General features: G+C 35.7%; 1 protein-coding gene across 2 annotated transcripts; it reads left to right on the top strand.

Moving 5' to 3' along the window:
* Window positions 1–821: 821 nt before the first annotated feature.
* Window positions 822–19,970, top strand: LOC121971791 (regulation of nuclear pre-mRNA domain-containing protein 1B-like). 2 transcript variants are annotated; one of them, XM_042523227.1, is made up of 8 exons: window positions 823–1,073; window positions 2,452–2,568; window positions 13,842–14,089; window positions 17,346–17,501; window positions 17,614–17,770; window positions 17,851–17,990; window positions 18,083–18,118; window positions 18,765–19,970. In XM_042523227.1, the coding sequence occupies exons 2-8, from the start codon at window positions 2,493–2,495 to the stop codon at window positions 19,527–19,529; spliced, it is 1,578 nt and encodes a 525-aa protein (XP_042379161.1). In that variant the 5' UTR covers window positions 823–1,073; window positions 2,452–2,492; the 3' UTR covers window positions 19,530–19,970. The 2 variants fall into 2 exon arrangements, with proteins under 2 accessions (XP_042379169.1, XP_042379161.1); XM_042523235.1 differs by lacking the exon at window positions 18,083–18,118 and having other exon boundaries at window positions 822–1,073.
* Window positions 19,971–20,482: the final 512 nt, after the last annotated feature.

Here is a 20,482-nt window from a genome sequence, read left to right as displayed (position 1 = left end):
TAAAAGGATGTATGTGAGAATTTTATTTTTTTTATGGTTTGGGCAAAAATAAAAAATATCTCTTTTTTTTTAACTAAATCATCAATTTACCTTGATTTTTTTATCCAAAGGACATCCACTATTTGTTCAACCATATATAATTACTCAACTGTCTCCAAGACATAACACAGTTGAGGCATGGTCTTACGCCCGAGAGATACAGGGTTTGATCCTCGGGGTGTCATGACTTGAGGTTAACGTCTCTGTCATGCATTTTCAACTGTGTACTTACATTTATCTCCCTCCATATCCGTGAGACCGACTCTAGGAGAACCGCTGATGTAACAGTTCCACATATATAATTACTCAACTATTCTTCAGTATTATTCAATATTATTATCTTCCACTTAATTTTTAAATCATAGTTATTATAATATGAATATTAAGTGAGTAAATTAAATTTATATTGTAGTAATTATGCTTTCATAATTACTACAACAATCGTAGTAGTTCAGTGGTAGTGGCTAAAATGTGAATATAAAACGCCTTGAGAAAAAAAAAACATCAATTTTTACTCTTGCCCTAGTTTTAGGATTTTAAAAATTTTGTGCTAAAATATCTATTTTTTTAATTTTCAAAATTATTAAAAACTCCTTTGTTTTTTTTCCTATTGAGTCCTCAAAGATATGAAATCTTTAACTGTCTAACACACGGACCAAATCGAGCTAAAAAGATTATAATTTTAGAAATTTCAAATATTATTAGATGCAAATTCTAATATAAAAAATTTACTTTTTTTTCCTAATCAAGCAAAATTTAAACCGGTGTGGAACAGAACAAAATCGACATCCTCGATCGAATTAAATTGGCAAGGAATAAAAGAAAATTCATCCCCCCTTCTTCTCGGCTCCTGCGTACCGTCGCCTCGCCTCCTGCTCTTCGGTAGGGAGCAGCAAGCAGAGCGAGCGGGCGCTGCCCATCTCCGCCGCCAGGAGCCCTACTCGTCTCCACTGCGTCGCGCTGGCGGCCGTTTTCCAGATCGGCCGAACCGTCGTCGAGTCCTTCCCAGCCTAGTGCTTCTTTCCTGCTGCCGGGTTGGTTTTTTTTACCCCGCCACCTTTTTTGATGCCAAAGATCGTACTTTTGTACTGTCTCTTGATGGTTTTTATTTAAGGGATTTTTGTTGCAATATGTTTCTGAACTGATATCGCGTTCCTTGGCCCCGTCGAACACTAGCTAAAGTAGATGGCGGATTTAGAGTCCAGGGATCGGTATTATTTCAGTATTATAAGAGCTATGTAATCTCGCTGCTCCAAAACGGTACAGCGACGATGTGGTCGATTGTCGTAGTTTAGGGTTTAATTCATAACCAGAAAACCGTAGTAGGAATTTTACGGAAGCAGTATGAGACAAAATACAGAAAACATGTGATGAAAATGGAGAAAAATGAAATATTGTTAGGACATGGAGGTGGAAGGAAGCAAGGGGGAGTATGGGAGATTCTTTTTTCAAAGTTGTACTTTGATACGTGAATCACAGGAAGTGCGTGTGCACTTTTTGCACCATCATTGCTAAAAGAAATGCTCAAATTTTCATTGAATGTGATGGTTACTCATTTAAGAAGCTAGAAGTATTAGGTGACAGAAGTTTTTTTTTTTTTTTTTTTTTGCATTTTTCTCTCACAAAAATGAAACAAATTGTGTAGCTATGTCAAGAATGAATAAATTGTTAAGATTTCTTGAGTATAGATCAAGACATTGAGAATTCCTGAGTTACCCAATTTTGATGGCACATTCATGTACTGGAATAGAAGGGGGAGCTTTGGTGCAATGGTAAAATTGTTACCATGACAGTTCAAGTCACGGAAATAGTCTCTTGCAATGCAGGGTAAGATTGCATACAATAGACTCAATGTGGTCCAACCCTTCCCCAGGACTCTACATTGGTGTGCACCGAGGTGCCCTTTTTTATTCATGTACTGGAATAGGAAATAGATGTTGGTTCCATAAAAGTTGCTTTAAGTTTTGTTCATACATGTAGAATTGAGAAGCAGTTTGAGAGCTAATTAATATTTGTGGAGTTAAATGCCTACCTTTTTTTTTTTAATTTCCTAAAGAGCTAATGCGCCAACAAAATGACCTTGGTTGCATAGATGATTTCAAGTATATGTCTCTGCTTTATTGATAGAGAAAGTCACATGCTCTGTAAGTATACCACACTTATGGATATTTGATTTTGAGGAACAAATGTTATGGGAATTTATAATAAGTCACGATCAACTGATCTTTCATAGATTGAATGGATAATTCGTGTCGTTTATAATTCTCTTAATATGCTTCGTACACATTTGCTGTTTTTATACTTACATATTGGTTTGTTATAAGCTTTCTTTTTTGCTAAAATGAAGGAATTTACATAGTACTTGAGTTAATTGGTATGACATCCTGGTTAACTTTTGAATCTCTGTGTCAGAAATCTCTTGCTTCAGTGAGCAGCTATATATAGAGAGAGACATGACTGATGCTTTCAACAACCAGATATTAGTTGAGAAGCTCTCGAAGCTCAATAATTCACAACAAAGTATTCAAAGTATCCTTTGTTTCAAATTATTAGTGTCTATCTTATCTATTCATTCAGATATTGGATTTGAACAATTAAAGTTCAAATGCTAGGAAATTCTAAGCAAAATCATGGCATGGCAACAAGTTTTTTTTTTTTTTTTTACATTAAGGTTCATGACATACTGCTCTTTTGGTAATAAATATAAGTGAATTATGTTTTCTACTGTATTTATCAATATTCATCTGTTTAACACCATTGTGTTTCCCAAGCATTGGAGTTATCAGTATTGGTATTAAACTTTTCAATACAATAACTATGGTGGTTTATATAACTCAATTTCTCATCTAGAGAGTTTCTCTTCTATGTCTTCGTCATTTAGGCCTGCACTGCATTAATAGTTTTGAAGTTGGTGCTTGGTTTGTTCTCAGAATTTTTTGTTCTTTGTGAGAGATTGCCTTAACCTAAATGATGAATAATTGCCAAGTTGGTCATTGATAATTCTTTTAAGCTAGGAGCAAATGCCATAACTTTGCTAATGTTTGGTGTTTTTGAATAGTTACTAACATGGTACACATCAGAGCCTACTTGACAGATATGGTAATTAAGTCATATTTTATTGGGTTCTCCAAAGGGTAGATAAATTTGATAGTTCTTGTCTACTCAACAATCCTTAGCCCTTTGCAAGCATGCTCAGGGTTGAATACTCTAGATTTAAGCTTTGACTAGTAAGAGATTAGTAATCGTAGGAGCTGAGCATATGGTGTAGTTACACGCATTATTATGTTAGAAAAATAAGTTGCCAGTGTACTTTAGAGCAGATATATTAAGATTGTGCATGAAGCAGTAAAGATTTATCATAGTATATGCAGACTTGGCTAATCAGGTGGTAAGAACTCTGATGAGAATGAAATAAAGAACATTAACCTATTAATTCGTTAATTTAGTCTACTAGAGACAGATATTAAGTTTGTTTCGTATACACAAGGAATCAACTGTCATCATTGTATTAGTTTTAGTTGTTGACGTAGCAAACCCATGCTAACATGGGAGAAATTTGCAGTAGACTTTGCCAACTAGTTCAAACCTGCACAAAACCTCTTTGGTCCAATTCCATATGCAAAATAATGAGTTGCTTAGTTTCAAGCATATTATGGAGGTCTATTTATACACAACTAAAGTCAATATCTCAATATGCTACCAAGATATTAGATAACTATGTTCCATGGATACGGGTACGGGTATCGTATCGAATACGATACAGATACGACAATACAACAAATTTTGAAAATATAAGATACGATACGACTAAGATACAACAATCATTAGTGTGTGTGTGTATTGAAAATTAAAAATTATAGAGATGGAAAGCCATATTTCATCAATCATAATATCTCAAGTACAAAATATAAAACACCAAATCTATCTTAAGCAAGTAAAAAGAAATCAAACATCCATTGCAAAATAGCTGAAATAAGAAAACATAACAGTAAATAGTCAATAGATGAAAGATGATCAAAATCGAGAATGAGTGGCAACTGGCACAGTGGCATGTAAGATCATGAAAGATATCAAAACTGGGACTTTTAGATACTGTTCATCAAAAATTGAAAGACAAAAAGAAGAAAAAGGATATTGAAAGATTAGGGCTTATATTCAAATTTCTAAACCAAATCTTTTTAATAAAATGATTAGGGTTTAAGCCCTTTAGATGAGTGAAGCAGAAATCAGAAATAATAATTTAGGGCTTACATGGTGGGCCGTGGCAGTGACAGAAGAAAGGGAGGCGGACGACGTCAAAGAGGCGATGAGAGGCTAGTAGGATGAGAGGCGAACAAAAAAAGATTAGGTTTAGGGTTTAAAAGCTCACAATCCAATTCATTTTTATTAATTATTTTCCAATTAGTTTGGGAACATTTCAAGTTTTTCCAATTAACCCCTAAAAATTTTACATATTTTCAATTTTGCCCAAACGTATCTGGAAAAACATATCCTAGCCATATCCTTGCCATGTCCTTGCCGTGTCCAAAATGTCAAAAAAGTCCACGACACGTTTTTGGCCGTATCCGATAAGCGTATTTGCATATTGTATCTGTATATGTGTTCGATACTTCAAAAAAAAATTTTCCGGTAAGGATGCGGCAAAGACACAGCATATATGCTCTGATCTTTGACATGACAAAGACACGTATATTTTTAAATATTTAGATTACATTTTTGATTTTTAATTTTTAATTAATATATTTTATTAAAAGTAAATATTATAAAATGATTATTTATAAAAAATAGTAAAAAAAATTCAACCGCCTAGGCATTAGACCGCCCATAACCGCCTATTGCTGTTTAAAACACTACTCTTATCTATAGGTAGCAAATATTGGACTAAACTTGTTGGTGACGACACAATACAAAATGAAGCATATAGATGATTTGGAAAATGACAAGGAGTTATAACTAAATTATTTATCAAATAGATTAAAATTTAAAAATTTATCTTCTTCAATATGAATTGATTTTTTAAAACTTTTATTATTGTTATATCAACCCACAGTTAATGACAATTATGAACACTAATACAAATTGCAACACCTTTCATTGTATAAGAGCGATAAGCTATCTATCTTTGCTTTGATAATTGAATCTAACGACTCTAAAGACATGGTCCAAGTCTAGAGTGGCTTAAGTGAAATGGTGTTGTTTTATCCATGTCTTTTTGCTAGACTTGCATAAATATTGGTTTCACTTGCCTCAAGGGCATCCTACATCATAGTATGCAAAATTGATTGATTTTGAGTTGGATTGAAATCTACCGTTGTCAATTATGTTTTTTTTCCAAGATTAGTTGAGTTGGATAAAAATCTACCATTGTCAAAACTTTTTTTTTTTTTTTCAATTTCTCAAGCATTAGAAGGAACAATTAAATACCCTTGGTTCTATTAGGGCTCACTGAATTTCATGGGAGCTAGATGAGTTGACCAAACTCTTGAAAAAATAGAGTTCGCTTGTTTGTTATCATGCAAGTGATGAATGAGGCAACCAATTACAACCATCTCTAATAATGCTATCACTAGCTGCTAAAGACCGATAAGAATCGTCTCCCAACCATGAGATTTCGGTATGCCATCATGTCTCTCATGCCAAAATTGCCTCAGTTGCTTCAACTAATGCTGGTACAATTGCCTATTGTTATCACTTATCACCCACCTATATAGAATAGGACAATATCATAAGGAACAAAGAAAAATGGGTGTTGAAAGTCCCTGTTCAGATCTCATTTTTTTTATCAGGTATCCAATTCTTGTAGCCCGGCTAATGCTGGGGTGGACAGCTAATGCTGGGGTGGACAGCCCGGTCCCACATACCGGCACCAAGTAAATCCGGGAAGTGCAGATGGGTCCTGGCGGGCGGCCCAACATCAAAAGGGGTTCGAGCACTGTGGCCGTTTAATATGCCCAATGTGAGAATCAAAACTATAGTGGCCCATTTATAAACTCTATAATTTTAGTTGAATTGATTCTACTGAAATCAAGTCAACATTTAAAATCTCAAGCTGTGAGTGTGAGTTTCAATCTTTGATTAGAAAGAACAGTGTGATTTTGGTATTGTGTTATGCCACTTATAATTGTAATGGTTAATATTTGAGCCAATATATTAAGTTGATTGGTTTAACAATAATTGATCATACAATTAATTGAATAGTGTTAATAAATTAATTTTCCTCAATGAGTTCCATATGATACCAAAATAGGAGTTGCGCACACAAGATGGAAGGTTTTAGAAATTGATAAGTTAAAAGCACACTGGAAAACAACACACTAGAAAATACATTGATCCCTCAAGTAAGGTTCGAGTGAACGCTCCATGCCCTTGCAAGAGGCTAAGCTTCCTCTCTTATAGCAAACGCCGGGTGCTCTGTGGGCCCCATCGTCACGTTTGTTGATAAGAAGATAGGAAGGAATCACATCTACTTTTCTAAGTAGTACATTATTGATTACACTCCTCTATTATAGAGTTACATCTGTCACATCTACTTTTCTAAAAGTAATGCATTATTGACACGCGAATCTTTCTTTTGGGTCCATCACGCTGCTACCTTTAGATTTTGAAGTTGCTCATCCTTGTCATGCAATCTTGGAGAAGATATGCAGCATGTGATAGTTGTTTGTCGCATTGCTCTACCGCAGGATACTAGTCGTTCCACCAGTTATCCTTCCCTCGACATTTATTACATTCCTGTTTCTTAAGGGAATGGATAAGTCTGAGTTGCTGTAAGGCATTGAGGGCTCGGGCGGCTGTCCTTTGTTCAATATTGTGTAATTCTTCTGAGATTTGGTGGAATTCGTCAAGTGGGACTGGTTTCCCATGCCTTGTGTCAAGCATGTACTGGTATTGTTCAGCGAAACTAAGAGGGTTTGCATCATCTTGTTCAATAGCTCCTGAGCATGAGGATGTGGCTGGCTCCTGACTTTTTTGATGGCTGGTGCTAATAAGGCTAGTTGGCCTAAATGCTGCTCCGGCCATTCTGAAAATATTAACACAGAAATTAAACCAGATAAAGAGTCAGCTACCTGATTATTTTCCCGTCTATATGCTCGAATTGTATTGTTGGTCCAGCTCCAGTAATATAATCCGTAAAAGAGATCTCCAAAAGGTTTTGATTTGCCGTCTTTCCAAAAAAACTAATAATTGTCTGGCAATCTGTTCTGATAAGAAGCTCGATTTTATCCAAGAAATAGATTTTTAAGGCTTCCATGGTATTCATGACTGCATAGATCTTTGCATCAATTGTTGATTTGGGTGGATTAAATTTGCCGTTGGAATAAGCACATATTTTTTCTGAAGAAATGGGATCAAATTTTCTTTTCTTCCATTTACAAATGCCTCCCCATCCGTCCATGCATCCGTCTACTTCTAAAATTATATAACACTTGGGTGGGGGTAGCTCAAGATCATGCAACTGTTTTACTCTGGTCTTGATCCGATGAATTAGATCCCAATCCTGCTGGTTTAATCTCTTCTCTCCATTAGGGGATGTTTTAGCATATAAGGGCCCAAGTAATTTTCCCAGATTCGGGATATAATTTCTTGCATAGTTTAATAGCCCTAGCCAGGATCTCATTCCCTTGGTTGTTTTCAGCTCATTATCATTAAAATCAGCGATTTTTGTAATCACATGGGGCTGAAGCTTGATTCTACAATTTCCAATAATATCTCCTAAAAATTCAATTTCAGGTACCGCAATTTTCAATTTTGTGGGACTCAGAATTAACCCATTCTTCTGGCAGATACTTAACATCTTTTGGAGGTGCTGCTCATGGCTTTTCTCATCCGGAGAGAATACCAAAATGTCATCTATATATACTGCAATAAAATCTTCCGTTCCCTTAAAACATAAGTCCATTTTCCTTTGGAAAATTGCAGGTGCATTTTTGAGACCAAATGACATAACCAGTCATTCATATAGGCCGTCGGGAACCAGAATGCAGTCAATTCAATAAAATCAAGATGCATAGCAACCTGATGAAAGCCACTTTTCAAATCGAAATTAGAGAAAATACAACTATTACTGACCTTTTTAAGTATGGTGTTGATGCCTGATAGACTATATTGGTCTTTATGTGTGATGTCATTTAGACGTTTGTAATTGAACATCAATCTTTCCTTTCCTTTCCTCCTTTGTAATAGAGTCAATAATAGTTCCTGAATTTACAATAATTGCTGTTGTTCGATGTCGACTTTTACTGGGTCGAATGATACCAAGATCTAATAAGGCCTTAACATGCTTTATGAAAGCTTCCTTCTGAGTGGGGGTCAAGTGCTTTAGAGGTCTGTCTTCAATAATAAACTCCTGATTCTTGATATTCAACTGGCATAAAATCTAATTTTTCTGCCAATGTTGTAGGGGATTTTCCCCAATTATACCCTGATCCTTTAGTTTTTGCAAGAGAGGCCTAAACTTTTGCTCAAAGGATAGGTTTCTTTTAGGAGAAATTGAGAAGATAACCTGGATACAATGGCGGATGACTTATACAGCAGAATATGATGCCCTTATAACTATCAGCGAAGGCCTCTAGAGAAGGAACTCAGAATATATTATCTCAAATGAGAAGGGTATTCTCTGCAGAAGATTCTACCCAAGGGTCAACTGAAATACAGAACTCTGCTTACAGAGATCTTGATAAGTTATCTTGCGACAATGTAAAAAATATAATCCAGTATATTAATGACTATATGAGGTTAGCAACTAAGACTGGAAGACTGTATGCAGTACCAGAATTGTCGGAAAAATTTTGGCTCAAAATGCCAGGAGACCTTGGAAATAGAATTAAGGCAGCTTTTGAGGCAAAGCATCCTGGTTTTACAGTGGGAGTATTCCCAAGAATCATCTTCGCCCATAAATTCCTAGAACAAGAATGTAAAGATGCTGCATTTAAAAGGTCATTAAAAGATCTGTCATTCTGTAGTCAGATTCCTATCCCTGGCTATTATCAGAAGTCTGGAGCTAAGAAAATGGGGGTGCGGCAATCAAAAACCTATAAAGGTAAATCCCATAGCTCTCATACAAGAATTGAAAAGAGAAAGCATTTACTACGAAATAAAAAATGCAAATGTTACTTATGCGGACAAGAAGGGCATTTTGCCAGAGACTGCCCTAATGAAAAAAGAAATGTGAAGAGAGTTGCAATTTTTGAACAACTAGACCTTCTAGAAGATTGTGATATACTATCAGTACAAGAAGGGGAAGCTCAGAGTGATGCAATTTTCAGCTTATCTGAAGGAGAAGACGGCCTATATGAGATACAACAGTCTCTTCAAACTCTCCAAATAAATTCTATATATATACTTGGCTAGAAGATGGAGGATATAGGCAACAAATTCGGCTAACGGAGGGCAATCTAACTGCCTTCATCAATGGAAGAACAATGAAAGGATATTTGCTCCTCAATCTCACATGTGTACCTGTTGCAAACGAGCAACTGTGCAAAGGGCGCGAATACACTGCCCAGATTGTTTCCTTACGGACACGGTTTGCAATCTCTGCGGACCCTACTACTTTAATAAGGAGGTACCAGTTACTCCTGCTACACCATTCAATCCTAACAATCTAATACACGAACAGCGTAATTATATTATATGGTGTGAAGAAGAAATGAAAAGGCTGCAAGAAGAAGTCAAGTATTTTAAGTCCCAGTTTGAAGCATTGCAACTGGAAAAAGAATTACAAAAGGATTTCCAAGATTTGGAGGAAGACGAGGAGGCCGCTCATATGTTAATAGAAGAAGTGGTAGCTTCAAATCCAAGTCCAAGGTTAGTAAAAAACATACTGTATAACCTATTAGTTGAAATGGATATTCCAGGGATTCCAAGATTCAAGTTGAAAGCAATATTGGACACAGGGGCTACCACCTGCTGTGTTAATCAAAGGTCAGTTCCCAAAGAATCATTAGAACAATATACATTTATTGTAAGTTTCAGTGGGATAAATTCTCAACAAACAACAAAGATGAAGTTAAAGAATGGTCGTATGATGATTGGTGATAATATTTTTAGAATCCCCTACACCTATAGTTTTCCTATAACTTTGGGAGACAATATTCAATTCATCATTGGATGTAACTTCATAAGAGCTATACATGGAGGACCAAGGATTGAAGGAAACACGGTAACCTTTTATAAGAATCTAACAACTATCAATACTTTACCCTCTGTGAATACAGCTATTGAAGAACTGGAGTTAGAAGAAGAAGAATACATTCAAATAAAGGAGATGGTTCATATATCAGTCGGAAAAAGAAACCTATCATTTGAGCAAAAGTTTAGGCCTCTCTTGCAAAAACTAAAGGATCAGGGTATAATTGGGGAAAATCCCCTACAACATTGGCAGAAAAATTAGATTTTATGCCAGTTGGATATCAAGAATTAGGAGTTTATTATTGAAGACAGACCTCTAAAGCACTTGACCCCCACTCAGAAGGAAGCTTTCATAAAGCATGTTAAGGCCTTATTAGATCTTGGTATCATTCGACCCAGTAAAAGCCGACATCGAACAACAGCAATTATTGTAAATTCTGGAACTACTATTGACCCTATTACAAAGGAGGAAAAGAAAGGAAAGGAAAGATTGATGTTCAATTACAAACGTCTAAATGACATCACACATAAAGACCAATATAGTCTACTAGGCATCAACACCATACTTAAAAAGGTCAGTAATAGTTGTATTTTCTCTAAATTCGATTTGAAAAGTGGCTTTCATCAGGTTGCTATACATCCTGATTCTATTGAATGGACTGCATTCTGGGTTCCCGACGGCCTATATGAATGGTTGGTTATGTCATTTGGTCTCAAAAATGCACCTGTAATTTTCCAAAGGAAAATGAACTTATGTTTTAAGGGAACGGAAGATTTTATTGCAGTATATATAGATGACATTTTGGTATTCTCTCCGGATGAGAAAAGCCATGAGCAGCACCTGCCAAAAGAATGGATTAATTCTGAGTCCCACAAAAATGAAAATTGCGGTACCTGAAATTGAATTTTTAGGAGCTATTATTGGAAACTGTAGAATCAAGCTTCCGCCCCATGTGATTACAAAAATCGCTGATTTAATGATAATGAGCTGAAAACAACCAAGGGAATGAGATCCTGGCTAGGGCTATTAAACTATGCAAGAAATTATATACCGAACCTAGGAAAATTACTTGGGCCCTTATATGCTAAAGCATCCCCTAATGGAGAGAAGAGATTAAACCAGCAGGATTGGGATCTAATTCATCAGATCAAGACCAGAGTAAAACAGTTGCCTGATCTTGAGCTACCCCCACCCAAGTGTTATATAATTTTAGAAGTAGACGGATGCATGGACGGATGGGGAGGCATTTGTAAATGGAAGAAAAGAAAATTTGATCTCATTTCTTCGGAAAAAATATGTGCTTATTCCAACGGCAAATTTAATTCACCCAAATCAACAATTGATGCAAAGATCTATGCAGTCATGAATACCATGGATAAAACCGAGCTTCTTATCAGAACAGATTGTCAGGCAATTATTAGTTTTTTTGGAAAGACGGCAAATCATAAACCTTCTAGAGTACGATGGATCTCTTTTACGGATTATATTACTGGAGCCGGACCAACAATACAATTCGAGCATATAGACGGGAAAAATAATCAGGTAGCTAACTCTTTATCTCGTTTAATTTCTGTGTTAATATTTTCAGAATGGCCGGAGCAGCATTTAGGACAACTAGCCTTATTAGCACTAGCCATCAAAGAAGTCAGGAGCCAGCCACATCCTCATGCTCAGGAGCTATTGAACAAGATGATGCAAACCCTCTTAGTTTCGCTGAACAATACCAGTACACGCTTGACACAAGGCATGGGAAACCAGTCCCACTTGACGAATTCCACTAAATCTCAGAAGAATTACACAATATTGAACAAAAGACAGCCGCCCGAGCCATCAATGCCTTACAACAACTCAGACTTATCCATTCCCTTAAGAAACAGGAATGTAATAAATGTCGAGGGAAGGATAACTGGTGGAATGACTGATATCCTGCGGTAGAGCAATGCGACAAACAATTATCACATGCTGCATATCTTCTCCAAGATTGCGTGACAAGGATGAGCAACTTCAAAATCTAAAGGCAGCAGCGTGATGGACCCAAAAGAAAGATTCGTGTGTCAATAATGCATTACTTTTAGAAAAGTAGATGTGACAGATGTAACTCTATAATAGAGGAGTGTAATCAATAATGTACTACTTTAGAAAAGTAGATGTGATTCCTTCCTATCTTCTTATCAACAAACGTGACGATGGGGCCCACAGAGCACCCGGCGTTTGTTATATGAGAGGAAGCTTAGCCTCTTGCAAGGGCATCGAGCGTTCACTCGAACCTTACTTGAGGGATCAATGTATTTTCTAGTGTGTTGTTTTCTAGTGTGCTTTTAACTTATCAATTTCCAAAACCTTCCGTCTTGTGTGCGCAACTCCTATTTTGGTATCAAGCAAAATCTTATTTCAACCAGATCAATTAGTTATTTCGACTAATTCAAATTCATGTTGTTTGAGTATAACCATATTACATAATTTTATTTAATACATAATTTAGTTATTATGATTTATAATTAAATTAAATCTAATTTAATCAATAATTTTTAATCATATTTTATCTGATTTAATAAATTTAATTTAAACTAGTTATTGCATAAACTACTTAAAGCATAACTTCATCTTTTGATAAATATAATTATTATAATATAAGGTATAATTTATATATGACATAATTTATGTATATTATGAATAAGAAATAATATATGATATTTATGTAGCATATTACATAAATTATATAGTTAACCTATAAAACTTACATAATTATATAAACATATAATTTTTATATATTAGATAAATTAATATAGAGGGATAATTAATCCAGAAATGATTTATAATTAAATACAATGATTAATTAGTCTAGTAACTAATTACACAGTATTATAAAAATTAATAAATACTGTACACTAAATTAAATAGTAATAAATCAATTAATACTCTATCATACAATATTATAAAGACTAATACTGTAATTGTATAATATATACACACACAGTTTTATCAAAAAAAAAAAAAAAGGAAAAAAAAGTGACTAACTCCCTCCTAATTCGTGAGTCACAACTCCTCTCTGAGATGTTGCCTGATTGCGGTGGTCAAAATTTTGGCAAGTCTCGTGACTTAACAAAATCTCCTTCAACGAGCTTACCTCATTCTTCTTGAGGAATATCCAAAACTAGCAGAAAGCCTATTTCTCAAGTTGCCCAGGGTAATATCCAGCAATCTGCAAGGTTTTTATAAATATGCATGCATAGTCTCCACCATTGAGTCGTAAAAAAGATCCAAAATTGTGGTTATGGTAGTTTACTTTCATGTGATTTTAACAATATTTATAAGAGACATATTAGTCACTGAGGGGCTTGAGATTTATTTGTCAAAAAAAAAAAAAAAGAACCTATGTAATAATATTTCAGCTTTCACAAACTCAATAAGGACCATTATCTTTCTTTTGATGGTTGCTCGTCTATCTCTATGAATAACTTGGCAGCTTTCTGTCTTTTTATCCTGAAATATGACATTTTCTTTTGGTATTCCCATGTCAAGTGTGTTCCTTTGTTTTCTTCTAATCTATTATCTTTATTAACAATTAAAAGCTGATTTAATTGAAATAGTTGTGACATACTTCATATTTTTCCCTATTCAATCCTGTTATAGTAAGTGCAGTATCTGTTGCTTCTTAACTGGGGATTAGCCTTGTCAAATTGGTGTGTCATTAACCGGAAGAAAGCAAAAAATATAGTTGAGACATGGGACATAGCTTTCAACAATTCTCCAAGAGAAAAAAGAGTGCCTTTTCTATACTTGGCCAATGACATCTTACAGAATAGTAGACGCCAAGGAAGTGAATTTGTGAATGAATTTTGGAAAGTACTTCCTGGATGTTTAAAGAATGTCTATGAGAATGGTGAAGATCACGGAAAGAAAGCGGTGAATCGATTAGTAAGTATTTTTAGTTTTTACATTAAATATTTGCGCGAACTTTTCTGGAATTATGTTTGGGTATCCCTCTTATTATTGCAAATATATTTTGTACACAACTAGTGAGCATACTTAGGCTATGATTGATATTGTTGGGTTTATAATTCTTGAACTTATTTTCTATGCTACAATTAAGGCAATCTCTTTTGGTGTGTTCTTAATGGTTACAAATAAATAAATCTAAGGTGAAATGTTGATTATTTGTGGAATTAACTCCAATATGATCATATTTGGTTCATGCCACTACAACCCATTTTTCTTCTTTGCTGTAATGCTTAATTCTTCTCAACATGTTTCATCTCTGGACTTCAACTTGTAGTAGATCAAGCATCTGTGGGTGCTTAAAGTGATAATTTAGTACATAGGTAGTTGCAGAACGTAGTTTGTTTTTTCCTCTGAATATTTGCAACTATTGGTACATCCTAGACTGGATGTCTTAGTGTGGTTTCATGCGTTTTCTTGATCTTATATTCTGGTTTTATCTTCTTACGGATGTATTCATGTACCACTTGTCATTACTTGATATACCTATTTCTACATTTTCTCAATCTATGAGACTTATCTGGTCAGCATGCAATCTCAATCTATGACATTGTTTATCATCTCCAGACTCTGATGAAAATTTTCATTTTTATGACCAACCCTTTCACAGTATGAAGGGTGTTTCTCCACTTAACAATCTCAGAAGTGATTTTGCCCCTGTTTTTTTAAAAATCATTTTATGTAACCCTGTTTCATTTCTCTTGTAGCTAGCTAATTATGTATGATCCTGTGAGAATTTTTTGCCTTTCTGTTCACGTGCAATTGTGTTCATCTGCTTGTGCACTTGAGTGCATAACCATCTGAATACATGTACCATATAAGGTTTTGATGAGTTTATTTTGTTGCATGGAGAATTCAAGCTTTATACAGAAAGCTGTTTGACGAAGATACAAAGAATTTATCCATTTCTGTTCCAGTGTATTTGAGGAAATGGCATACCAACAAAAATCTGAATAAGTTACAGAATAAAATTTCATATAATGTGTAAAAGGGAAGGGATCCCTTGCAATAAAAGTGAAAAGAAGGCTATGGATTGGAGTATTTATTTGTGCCTTCAATCAGTACAAGTTGGTAGAGCAAGCATAACCTCTCATCATCGCTTTCAGCATCTATCTGATGACATGCCTTTTGAAGTTGATGATTTTACATTGTTATTTTTAGATGCTTCTGACAACATGTTTACTATCTTATTCTATTTTGTGATTTTCTCTTTCTCAATTATGTAGGATCCCACCTCCTTTCTTGTATTATGGTTCACCATCTCTCACTACTGTCTCTCCCTATCCTTTCTAATTATGCGGGCTTCCATACCCTAAAAGATCTCTTTGTCCCATTAACAATTCAAAACTGTCTCTCTTCATTGTTTCATTCATACTTAGCATCTAATTCCCATCCAATTAATGACTTGGTTGAGCTTTGGATCACTAATTTAATCAACTAATTGGCCAGTCAACCCATTGTACTCAATGTCTATTTCAGAATATTTGAATACATATATAATTTGTAATGTGTTTAGAAAATAAAAATACAGCTGGTTAATCAAGGTTTTGCTTCCAAAATTCTATTGTTTAATTGATTGATCTACTCAGGTTTAATAACCATCAAACTCAATTATTGTGACTATTTTGATTGGTCTCAACTTTCAATCATGCTGCTTGATGAGGAATCTCACGAGGAACTCACCACACAAAATCAATGTCTTCAAATTCTCGAAGTGGCAGGAGTCTGATTATGTTATTCTTAGTTCCTTAACAGTATGAATTTTCTATTGCCCCCAAAGTTTGTTTTAAGAGTCTGTGAAGGGTACACAAGATTTCATTCGCAGAATACGTCCTATAATAATTTTCTTGCCTTTAATATTCTTAATTCAGAGATACTTTCATCACATCAAAAGATCATATAGGATCATCTTGCATGGCAAAAGAAGCAAGATGATTTCTTTGTGGCTGTCTCTTTGGTTTTCATCCTTCTCTGCTGAGAGTTCAATTGTAGTATATCAAGTTCTCCATATAGTGTTTCACAATGTTGTATTGGCTTTTAAGTGATGGGATTTTGCTCTGTCCAATGATCGATCAATTCTTAGTCATATGAAGCCACCTACCCAAATCATTACTGGCAGTATGACTATCATGTCTTCTCAACATGCTCCCGCTACTTTCAACCAATCCAATGTTTTTTTTTGCTGGATCTAGCTTAGAATTTGCTCATTCTGGTTTCTCTTGGTTAGATTGACCATCAATTTCTGTCAGTTAAGCTGTCATGATCTAATTGGGGCCAGTCCATTGAATTGTGAATTGTATATTTTGCTTTGCTTGATGTACTTGATCTTAGCTGATGCTAGAGCAGTATATAACTAAACATGGCATACCTCTATGCCAAATTAAGAAATCATGAATGACTAGTGCAAGAATCGGGTCCAGTTGTAGTCAATTCATTGAATTGTGAATGGCATATTTTAGTTGTAGTCAATTCATTGAATTGTGAATGGCATATTTTGCCAGATGTACCTGATCTTAGCTGATGTTGGAGCATATATAACTAAGCATGGCATCCCTCTACTCAAAATTAACAAACCATGAATGCCTAGTGCAAGAGTCTGAAGGCAAGTAACGATAGAAGGTATATCATCAAGACATCACAATAATCTAACTAATTTTATGTCCTTTAATAACCTATCACAATACATCACAATAATCTAACTAATTTTATGTCCTTTAATAACCTATCACAATGATAATTAATGCATGCAAGTAGTAAAACTGGGTGGAGTTGCAATCACTTCTGATTTCATATTCATGTATGAAACTATAGATACATTTCTATGATACTTGGAGATATGTACACTTCAGATGCAATTACATGGTAAATTAATGCCCCAAATCAGAGATATTTTGAAAGTTGAACCTTAGTTTATCTAGACTGACTACTATCTGTGTTTGATTTGATGTGTTAATGAATGCCCCCAAATCTGATACTTGTGATTGACGCTTGTCTGTGTTTGATTTGATGTGTCATCATCGCTTGCCCAGTGTTGTTAAATGTAAATTTAGGGTGAAAATGCAAAAAAAAAAAAAAGGTTTACCAATTCTAGTAAGAGACTGGTGATATAATGCTCCAATTTGTTGGATAATTTGACATTTTTTTTGTATTGTTGCATTTTATCTGATGATTTCAGGTAGAGATTTGGGATGAAAGAAAAGTATTTGGCTCTCGTGGACGAGGCCTAAAGGATGAGATCCTTGGTACTGTCCCTGCCCCTGTTTCAAACAATGGCAAGAGCAATTCAAATCCCATCAAATTAATTCGGAAAGATACTGATTCAGTACGAGTAGTGAGTATACATTTAACTTTGCCTGTTTTTTGTTTCCCCTTGACGGACTCGAGTATTTGACCATTTAAAGCAGATTGTTTAATATTCATTCCTTGTGGATTTTTATTCTCAGAAACTAGCTCTTGGTGAAATGCCTGAAAAGATAGTGACTGCATATCAGTCTGTGTTTGATGAATATTCCAACGAAGATACTGCTTTGAGTAAATGCAATGATGCTGCTCAAGTTCTGGAGAGGGTGGAAAAGAACATTGATATTGTAACTAAACAAGGTACTCCAGTTTTGCAATTTTGTTTGATAGTATGTTCATTGATATTCTCTTGATCCTCTTATGACGATATTCTTGGTCAGGTGACCAACAAGGGCCGACATTTATAACTGATCTTCAGAACCAGGAAGCTGTACTTAAACAATGTATCGAACAACTAGAAACTGCAAAATCAACTAGAGCTACACTGGTTTATCAGCTGACAGAAGCTCTAAAAGAGCAGGTGTTACTTCTCATCCACCTAAGGTTCTAGGTGATAAAATTAGACTCTTCTTCTAATGCATTTTCACTTTCTACTGGAAATAAATATTTCAGGAATTTAAGCTGGATCTCATTAATGATAAGTTACAGGTAAGAAATATCTTTGAGGATTTTATAATTTTTCTGTTCAAGTAAATTTAATATCCAACATGCACTTTACATATCACTTTGTCACGTTCAAATACAAAATTCTGCAACTGTTGTGAGTGTATGTTATTCTTGGTATTTGGTTAATCACTACATCATTTGACTTAATTGTTCTGTTTTTCTATTTGAAACCTGCTAGTAGTCTGTTACCTGATGATTCTGGGATATATTTTTTGCAAGGATATCTACTACTATAAAGTGCTACTAGTTTGTATTTACGTATCGAATGTTGATGCTTATCCTGAAATTTTTTATCACTCTTTACGGGTGCACTTTCTTGCTGGATGAAGATACAAACTTTCTGATTGTATTTTTACTAGTGAATCGATTTCGTCATCGATCATTTGTAGATTGTTTCAATAACTTTTATATTGGAAGTCAGTTACTTGGCACTTTCACATTCCAGTTTCCTAGTCCCTTCAAGATTATAGTTGCCTCGAAACAACCACTTCCTAGTTTTGATAAGATCATGAGATAGTTAAATCAGAGACGAATTCTGACCTTTTTGATTGCTTCTGACATAAATCTATTATATCTATGTGAATTCTTCTCGAGTTAGTAAGTGTTTCTTTTTCCATCTCATTTCCAGATTGCCCATTCCCTCAGTGAACATGCCGGTAGCATGCGGCGGCAACGACTACTCTTGGCTGCAGGGGAAAGCAGTTTTGACCCTACCTCTAGCCTACCAATGTCCAATCCTCAACTTCCACCACCACACTCTGTAACTTCATTCGCTGGCAGCGTAAGCAGTGCAGAAGATGATCACAAGAAAGCTGCAGCTGCAGTTGCTGCAAAGCTGGCCGCATCATCATCATCGGCGCAGGTTCTATCTTCTATCCTGTCGTCTTTGGCTGCAGAGGAAGCTGCTTCCATGGGCAACAGCCTGAATTCCCAAGTCCTCTCTGATGGCCAAGCTGCTTTCCCTTTGGAGAAGAAACCCCGGCTCGAGAAGCTGATTTCCACGCCCGATATGGGCATACATTCCTACTTTAGCCAGGCGCAGCCGCAACAGCATCAGTCAATTCCATTTCAATCCCAGAGCATTCAGGCACCTCCAACATTTACACCGCCACTGCCGCCTCTCCCTCCACTGCCGCCGCCATCACTGCAGCAATGTGCACAAACAAACGGGGTAACAAACATGGGACCTTTTCCATTTCCAGGCAGTTCAGTGCCGCCTCCACCGCTATCCCACGCATCACTGGGGTTCACAAGACCTATTATCCCACCTATACCTCCGCCACCGCCGCCACCACAGCAGCACCAGCAATCAACCTCGATGGGCTTCTACCAATCTCCAGGTGTTGGGTTCTATGGTCAGCCACAGACAGCTCCAACTGTCCAACCGCAGTGAAGCCATTATCACACTTTCAGTGTTGCATATGCCTTGCAGTTTTCACTCTAGTTCTGCTATGTATACTATCAATAGTAGCTTCATTAACGTATCACAGATTGATAAATTAGGCCAAGTCTATCGCGGCAAGGTTGGATCAGGCGGCACTGGATTATCAGTAAACCTCGTCTATAATTATCCAATGCCGAAACATTAACCCATAAGTCTGATATGGAGAAACCCATTTGACAATGGGAAATTTACTGGGTTTGTTGTAACCCTAACCAATCTATACAGATTGTGTAGATTTATGTTTTTTAATATATTTTTTTTGTTTTTCACTATTGTAATGGATGATGACCCACCTACTGCTGGGGAGCAGAATTGGCGACAAGTTTTCCCGTAGTTGTTCTTTTGCTTGAGGATGCTTATTGTCTAGCCTAAACTAGCTCATTAAATCAATCTATATAATTGTCATACTAAAAGTATAAAAAAAAGCTCACAATGGAATTTGCATCAAAGTTGTTTACATTCAAAATGTCAAGGGTTTTATAAAGATCGCAACTTCACAAGTCCAGCTCAAGCACCGTCTCCTCTCCTTTGTTCGACGCATTGCTATTCAAATGAGAATATATTAACTTGTGTATACTAAATGAGCACCAAGATGTCAAATGGGTCAGATCGGTCCGTCAAAAATTGATCGTTTGGGGAGGCAGACCGATCTATCAAAAACTAACTATCATAGGACAGACAAGATGGATTGTTCCGCCATTCTACCCGATTGAAAAATCTCCAACCTAATTCAAGAGGTTAAAATAAAATATTAAAAATTTGAAATTTGGATCGCGGATTAGGCTAGTTAAACCTACAAACGCATTGAGTTTTCACTTTAGTTTTAAATTTTAGAAGGAAAAAATTCTCAATCTGTTTACAACCTAGGCTCGTGCTGATCCGTGCGAGACCCATTTGGATCC

The sequence above is a fragment of the Zingiber officinale genome, chromosome 1B, assembly GCF_018446385.1.
Source record: "Zingiber officinale cultivar Zhangliang chromosome 1B, Zo_v1.1, whole genome shotgun sequence".
Lineage (NCBI taxonomy): Eukaryota > Viridiplantae > Streptophyta > Magnoliopsida > Zingiberales > Zingiberaceae > Zingiber > Zingiber officinale.
This window is presented reverse-complemented; position numbering and strand designations above follow the sequence as displayed.